At 33.4% G+C, this 8,074-nt stretch overlaps 1 protein-coding gene across 1 annotated transcript in view; it reads right to left on the reverse strand.

Moving 5' to 3' along the window:
• Positions 1 to 281: 281 nt before the first annotated feature.
• LOC113366088 overlaps positions 282 to 8,074 on the reverse strand; it is an 11,559-nt gene continuing 3,766 nt past the window's right edge. Inside the window, exons 3-19 of the mRNA XM_026607640.1 lie at positions 7,756 to 8,058; positions 7,443 to 7,619; positions 7,022 to 7,366; positions 6,753 to 6,961; positions 6,374 to 6,674; positions 6,116 to 6,311; positions 5,837 to 6,036; positions 5,511 to 5,756; positions 5,138 to 5,428; positions 4,866 to 5,072; positions 4,369 to 4,610; positions 3,858 to 4,306; positions 3,261 to 3,371; positions 1,653 to 1,864; positions 841 to 969; positions 636 to 774; positions 282 to 547 (exon numbers count right to left, since the gene is read on the reverse strand). Of these exons, the coding sequence (XP_026463425.1) occupies positions 282 to 547; positions 636 to 774; positions 841 to 969; positions 1,653 to 1,864; positions 3,261 to 3,371; positions 3,858 to 4,306; positions 4,369 to 4,610; positions 4,866 to 5,072; positions 5,138 to 5,428; positions 5,511 to 5,756; positions 5,837 to 6,036; positions 6,116 to 6,311; positions 6,374 to 6,674; positions 6,753 to 6,961; positions 7,022 to 7,366; positions 7,443 to 7,619; positions 7,756 to 8,058 (4,023 nt within the window). The remainder of the gene's footprint in view (positions 548 to 635; positions 775 to 840; positions 970 to 1,652; positions 1,865 to 3,260; positions 3,372 to 3,857; positions 4,307 to 4,368; positions 4,611 to 4,865; positions 5,073 to 5,137; positions 5,429 to 5,510; positions 5,757 to 5,836; positions 6,037 to 6,115; positions 6,312 to 6,373; positions 6,675 to 6,752; positions 6,962 to 7,021; positions 7,367 to 7,442; positions 7,620 to 7,755; positions 8,059 to 8,074) is intronic.

Below are 8,074 nucleotides of genomic sequence, written 5' to 3' on the forward strand. Positions count from 1 at the left end.
TTTTTTAAAGTACTTTATATATGAAGTTCATAATTCTTGTATGTAATTTTTGATAATTTGCTCAAATATTTGTATTTGCCATAATCAGTCCTTATATTAATATTTATTGCATAATTTCTTTGTCAAGTTCATTTTATAAACAAACATCGCGCTCTTTATACATACATTCCAATCTACTTATAAAATCTAATAAAATCTCAATTTTTTTATCCAAATCATCTTCAATCACTGATGATAAAAACCTTGGTTCAATTTGTTAATTCTTCCTAAATCCATTACATTTAAGTTGTCGCCGTCGTAATAGCATTCATAGGATTGATAGCATTAACAGCATTAATATTATTATGTCCTGCAGTTTCAGTGACCATAGACGTTGTGTCTTCAGATTCCTTGATGGAAGATTCCTCTGGATCAAGTCCCCACAAAGTTCGGTACCTTTTTGAAATTGCCTCCCAATCGGCGACGTTTTCGATGCGCATTGTGTTCGCCGTGAAACTCACCTGAGATCCGAGTGGACTCAGGTGGACGACTGACAAGGCTACAGGCTCTGGTAAAGGTAAAGAAATGGGATTTTTTAAGTATTATGCATTCCTAGAACATGCAAGTTGATATAATGGAAGATTCAAGATGATTACCTCCTTTTGGCCCAACTTGTCCTTTCTTAACCTTAGATAACCATTTGGCACCAGCTTTTGTCCTCGGACTTCCCTGCGACCTCTGCATTCCGCTCATCATGTGAATCAAACTTGGTTTCTTTTTCTTGGTCATCTTCATCTAAAGACGATACTCATTTCGTAGTTTCATATTTAGACAATTATTATTATTTTACTGCAATATTACCTTGCAAGCGTTTACTATCCATATGAACCACGTGGTTATAAGATTTAGTGGTGAAGGTGCAGTGCTCGTCCGATGCATATTTCGAATCAGTTTTGATAATCCAAACTTCCATTCGATATCAGATTGAGCCTAAATTTAGAATGAAAATAGTAATAATTGCTTAGCATTGAGAAGCTTTTTTCATACATTTTATCTGCTTGATTTTAATTGGTCTTTTTTAGTAAACAACCTAATTATCTTGGATAATCACCAATTGTACTTTATCCAAATATGCAATAGAATATGTAACAAAATAGTATAATGAAATAATTCATAAAAAAACATTTCAGTAATATAATTTAATGAACAGATTCAATTTTTTTATTATACTTACTTACCAGTATATATTTGTTTTTTATTATGTCTTGTTACCTGTATTCTTTGATATGTATCCGACATCATAGCAATCAACAGATTGATAAGTACAACAACTGACACCAACATGTAAATTCCGAATACAATTTTATAAAGATATATGGTCCATGCTGGTTGTATTTTTATACTTTGTTCTCTTGTTTGATCAGTAGTCGTTTGGCCGAAAACGGCAAAGAATAATAATTCGAATGAAGATATTGGATTTAGAGTCACTATTAGATGAAACCAATCCAATTGGTAAAATGACAAATTAAGAAAATAAAATTAGGATCCAATACAATTTCCAGTTAAAATATGTCCATGTTTTGGTCCAGCAGTTCCAGATCCATAGTCCATCATCAGTTATCGGAAATAAAAGAAAAACAAAAACAAACAATTAAAATCCTGGTGTAATTTACCTGTATACGTTGATATGTATCAGACATCATAGCAATGAGAAGATTTATAAGAACTACAACGCTGACGAGCATATAAACTCCAAAAACAATTTTGAATAAAGCTTGGGTCCATTCGGGTCTGCTCTCAGGGACGTAGTTGAGGTCATCAGGTGTTGTCTGGCCAAAAACAGCAAAGAAGAGTTTCTCGAATGCATCTATCGGGGTCATCTTGGCTGCCGAAAGGCGAAAGGAATGAAATTTTGGGGAAAATGTGTTTTTTTGGACAATTGGATGCTTGTGCATAACTAAAATAAACACTTTATTTGACTTCGTTTGGAAATCATCAATCAAACTTAATGCAAATCATATAAGACCAATTAAAGCTGTACATGAAATAAAAAATATATAGGTACATGCCAAGAAGCAAATTAATATAATAACTTCAGATGGTATTAAATAAAAAGGTATGCAAGAAAAAACTCAAGAAATTTATTTAAAATCTAATACATTATATTCAAAATTTAGCATTGAAACAAATTTAAAGCAAAAAAAACTAAAAGTAAAAATCTCACCTCAAACAAAGAACATCGAAGTGCATAGAACAGATCGGGCATTTGGGACATTTTCACAAAATGATTCTAACACTTCTAAAAACACATATCTACAAAACTGTCTAAGCATTCTTATTTGTAAAAAGAATATGTATGTAACTCTTGCAATATATTCAAATTGTGTATTTATACACACAATATGTTTGTTCAACCATATTCTTTTTATTTCTGAATCCTTTACGACTGCAACATCCATGTGATGTGTATTTTTTCTATAAAATTAGTGGATTTTTCTAAAACACAAATATTTGCTCACTAAATTCACAACAAATTGGGTAATGAAGTGCCTGCAAAATAAATCCATGAATTAATTCAATGAATGTTTTATTTGGCTGAAATGAAATGATTCATTATTTTTGTAAAAAATAATTATGTTGCGACCTGTGAACAAATAGAACATTTCTGAAAAATATTCCATTTACAGGGATGTGTAATACGAAAACATGTAAAATCACTGAAAGCACACAAGAGGAAGGAAGACGTCACAAGAGCGATTTTTTTTTTAAATCACAAACAACTAACAAATACATTGATTTCAAACAAATGACGGGACGATCACAATTTTAGCACACGCGAAACTCTAACATCAAACAAATTTTGGTTGTGAGAATACTTTGAGGAAAACTAGATAGAAAAAATTCTACATTTGTATAAAAAGTTTGCCAAAAATGAGCAATGGAAAGCAACGTCCACTTCTGGCTTGTACTTTTTATATTTTTGTCTATTTGAATTTTTTGTTTTTATTTTTGGGATTAAACTAAAATTAATAATGATGTGACAATGGTTTATGTGATATATTCTGTAAAATGTTCCTGATTTAAATTAATTTTAATTCAATTGATTTGATTTATCAAGGTTTTCATCAATCTAATTTTTGTATTTATCCAACCAAAGCTGCATTAATATATTAGAATTTGCACAACCTCTGAAATATGGTTAGTAAATCAAAAATATAACATATTTCCATTATCACAAATAGTTTTCCTCAAAGATTTTCACAAAAATCGTCTTCACTTACTCCCTGGTCTGTGCTTTCGTCGATAGTGTCCGTAATAATAGGTTCTAGTGGTATTATGCCAATCAGGCAACCATTCTGCATCAGTAGATCGAGGCACTCTCTCCTTAGAACCTATATTTTATTAATAATCAAATGAATAAAGTAATATTATTAATGTAATACCTAAAATAGAAAAAAGGAATTAGTCGCACTAATTGAAAAAACAGTCTTACACTTATTGCAATGTAAACTAAAACCTATTTTTGAATTTCAAATTAAATTAATGCAAGCAATTGAGTCAATTAGTCTATTTAACTAATACTCTTATGAATTAAGAGTACTTGTTTTCTTAATTATTATTATTTAATGACACAATATTCGACCTTCTCCCATAAATAGAAAATCGCTTCAAATTATTATTGTTTAATAAATAAATAAGCTTATATTGCAATTGCAGTTATCTTCCAAATGTAAATAAGTCTCAAGGTGATTTATATAATCTCAATCACATTAACGTAATTGACGTATCAGTAAATGTTTATGACTGACCGTTGAATGTGTTTAATATTATCACTTATTTGGTACAATATTATATTGAACTGAAATTTTGATACTGACCGTCGCTAAAATATCCTTTATCCTGGCGATTTAATTTTCTAATGGCATCTGGAGACAATTTATTCTCAAAAGGCTGATTCAGTGCAACAATGTGCATGGAGAAACCAAACACGAAGATTGCTAATACAGCAAGAAATCTTGCCAAGTCTTTGAGCAAATCTCCAATGATTATAGCCCAAGGTCCAAAAAGATGATGGAAGGATAAAAAATCTAGAATCTGCACACAAGCCAGAAGAAATGATAGTGCAAAGCACTGGTTTCGGCAATACATCAATGTTGCCCAATATTGTTTTTCTACGAAAACTATTCCTGATAGGTGCACACCAACACCACAAATTCCAAAAAGTAAGACCATCAATTTTATGGAACCCAATCCTGATTTATCACTTGGATTTGTGAGTTCAAACAAAAGTAAACCACTGAGCCATATTAAAAGTCCCCATTCATACCTGTAAATATATTTGGATCAATATAAATACTTCTTTCATTATTGATTTATATTTCATCTTACCAATATGGTAGAAGACTAGCTCGGACGACTGGATAAATAGGTGTGATGCCAACAATCATAAGATGTATCATGAGGTATATGTGCGATGTCAAGTATGACATGAATTTTATTATTGGTACTTTATTATATTTATGTCCTAATGGTAAAGTGAATACCACCCAAACTGGTGGCACTATGATGAAAACGAAAAACAGCAACATGATTTTCCACGCCGGCCAGGTGAGTGATCCTCGCCAGAGTTCCTAAAATGATAAATTGACTTAGGAAATCGTTTAATAAATTACATAGATGTGATTTAAATTAGGAGCATTATTTTTTATACATAACTGGGGTTGTCAGATAGATTCTTATAAAATTCTGTTATATATTGTTTTATTTAAATAAATTCAAATTGAACATGAAACCTGATATCAACATGTTCTACAAAATTTTGATGAATACTACAGATAATGAATAAATTTGACATCCAATGTCTGACAACCCCACTTAGGACCCACCTGAAGATACCTCTGTACAACTGTATGAGCAATAACTTCCTTTTGTTCATTTTCGATGAGCACGTCCAAAAATTCTGTATTCATTCGATCTGTTGATGTCAATACCCTACCAGCAGAATCTGCTCCTGCTGCTAGAGCTAATAATTCAGTCGCCATCGTTTCGCATTGCTTTCCTGCAGCAATCAAATCTTTGGCTCGTTCTTTTTCCTATAAAAACAATATAGAAATACAAAAGTTAATTTATTCTAAGTGCATATCTTTGGTTAATTCACCTTAGTTGATAAATTCATATAAATATTTGACAATTTGGCAGCTGTGTCCACTGGCGCTGGGCTAACCAGGACAAATTCTTCTATAGGTTTATTCCCATGATTTTTTGAGCAGACCATTAAATTATATACAAATCTACGATCTTCCATTAGACCATAGGTGTCATGCTCTTTAGTCATTAGATACTTTAAAACTTCATTGTGACCTTCGGAAGCCGCAAACCAAATAGGAGCGCAACCGTGATTTGTTTCACTTTTCGGTGATGCTCCTGATTCACATAACAACTTAACAACCTGGATAAGATATAAATAAGTAATTTGTTCAAGTACTATTCAATAACCATTTTATTATTCTATTAAAATATTATTATCAAACCTCTAATCTTCCAGCCTTAGCGGCACAATGCAAGGGCGTCCAGCCATTTCGGTCCGTCGCGTTGATCTCAGCCCCTTGTCCCAATAAAACTTCTACCATTTGATAATGACCATGTGTGGATGCTATATGGAGACCAGTTTTTCCATGTCTATCTGCACTATGTAGAAGTTCTGCAGATCTACTCAGAAGAAGACCTACGACAGACATGTGTCCTCCAAAACATGCCAGATGTAAAGGATTGTAACCCTAAAAAAGTAATTCATGACAAATATAAACTTACAAATATAAAACTAATATTTACCAATAGATTTTTCTTATTATATTACATTTTCAGTTGTAGCAGCATCGACTTGCACACCAGCAGAATTCAGAAGTAATCTGACAACGTTTTCATTTCCTGAATAAGCTGCAAGATGAAGCGGAGTCATACCAGATTCTGCACCTAATTCTCCAACAAGTGAAGTTCCAGTTGGGGCGTCAGATTTTACAGTTCCAGGTACATGAGTTAACAATTCACGAACGGTATCTATAAAACAAGATATATTATTTTACATGAAAATCATATAAAATTAACATCTGCATTTTACCAAATATCAAATTATTACCTGCTTGTCCAAAATAAGCAGCAACATGCAGAGGTGTTAATCCTAACTTTTTACTAGATATTCTGAGAGAATTTGTTGATCTCATAACTTCTAAAACAGTACCATGTCCATTTTGTGCAGCAAGATGAACAGCTGTAAAACCAGCTTTGTTTTCTTCCGTACATGATGCTCCTGCTCTAACTAAAGCTTTAACAACCTTAAGAAAATTGAATATTAGCAAAAATATTATCTCCGAATATTTGGATCTATTGGTTTTACCTCTGCGTGGCCACCTTCTGCAGCCAATTGCAATGGTGTTGAATCTGTTATTTTATTTCGAGCAGAAATCACTCCGTTCCTATCAAACTTCATCAATTCTTCTATCACACGAACACTTCCTTGCATGGCTGCTATGTGGGCACATGTATTTCCATCCTTACTCGTAGCTGTCACTAATACTGGATGTCTTTGGAGAAATAATTTGGCAACGTCTGAAAAATTATTTTGCGCGGCTACGTGAATGGGCTTTTGACCTAAGTCGTCGGTTGCATCTATGTTGGCTCCGAGATCTAAGAGTAACCTAATAATAAAATTAGAAATAATTTGTAAAATAAATTGCGAATGAATTCAAAACAATAATATTATTCTTTATTCTCACTTGCAAACTTCAAGTTGACCACTAGCAGCAGCAAGGTGAAGTGGCGTTTGTTTCCTCAGTGTTAAAATATCTATCACAGCATTATGATCCCGAATTAAAAATCGAACTAAATGCGCAAAACCATTCATTGCAGCTAAATGAAGAGCTGTTCGTCCAACTCGAGACTTTGAATTAATAAATGCTTTATTCGTTAGCAAAGCATCACAAACCTAAAAAAAATTGACATATAAGATCATTCTTGTTTAAACATGTCGCATATCCTTTATTACCTGTAGGTAACCATGTTCTGCTGCCAGATGTAAAGCAGATCTGCCTTCAATATCAAAAACGTCTACCCTCGCATGATTTGCCAAAAGATTATTAACTAATTCCATATGACCCCTGTTGCAGGCGATTAGCAGTGGCGTCCAACCTGCTGCAGACTGTCTATTCATGGCTTTTTGGATATCGGTGGCTGACATGTGTGCTATCATTTCAGACATAATATCGTTGTTTCCTGCCATTGCACAGTAATGAAACGCTGATTCCTGACCAGGACGGGTTACCAGTGATACATCTGCTCCGTGCATTATTAGTATTCGGACGATTTCTTTGTCTGAACCAGGTATTTCAACCTAGAAAAAATATGATAAATTCAATTATCTGAAACAAACTTTTTTATATTTATATGGTACTTCACAAACCATTTACCTTGTCAGAACTGATGTTGCAAGCACAATGCAAAGCTGTTGCACCTTCATCATTTGTTAAATTAATGTAATTTGTGGCTATTTCTGCTCCATGTTTTGCTTCTACCAAATCTATCAAATGTTTCACGATATCTGCTTTGCAACTCCGACATGCTAAATGCAGTGGTGTTTCTCCATTCTAAAATAATAAACCAGGATTTCTTTAGTTTCAAATTTAACCAAATCAGACACTAATTCAAATAGAATATTAAAAATAAAAAATTAAATAGTAATTTTGCTGAAGTTGCAATATTATATTAATATTTTGTTCTTACTTTAGATTTACACAATGGATCACCCCCATCCTCCAACAACAGAAGCAAAGTCGCCAAATTACCATGTTGTGCAGCCACGTGCAAAGCAGTATATCCGTCTTCAGTGGCATGGTTTGGCGCTGCTCCTGATTTTAGGAGCATCAGGGCGCATCGGTCACCATCAGGAACACGAGCGGCAATATGCAGCGGAGTTTCGCGTTGTTTACCGCCTCGGACATGAACTTCAGCTCCATAACCTAGAAGGGTTTCGACCACTGCTGGTTTTGCAGCTTCTACAGCTATGTGGAGGGCCGTGTAATTGTCCTAGTGAGTAGAGATT

The sequence above is a fragment of the Ctenocephalides felis genome, unplaced genomic scaffold (genome assembly GCF_003426905.1).
Source record: "Ctenocephalides felis isolate EL2017-DRISC unplaced genomic scaffold, ASM342690v1 CF-g0.4_SCAFFOLD_01170, whole genome shotgun sequence".
In the NCBI taxonomy this organism is placed as follows: domain Eukaryota; kingdom Metazoa; phylum Arthropoda; class Insecta; order Siphonaptera; family Pulicidae; genus Ctenocephalides; species Ctenocephalides felis.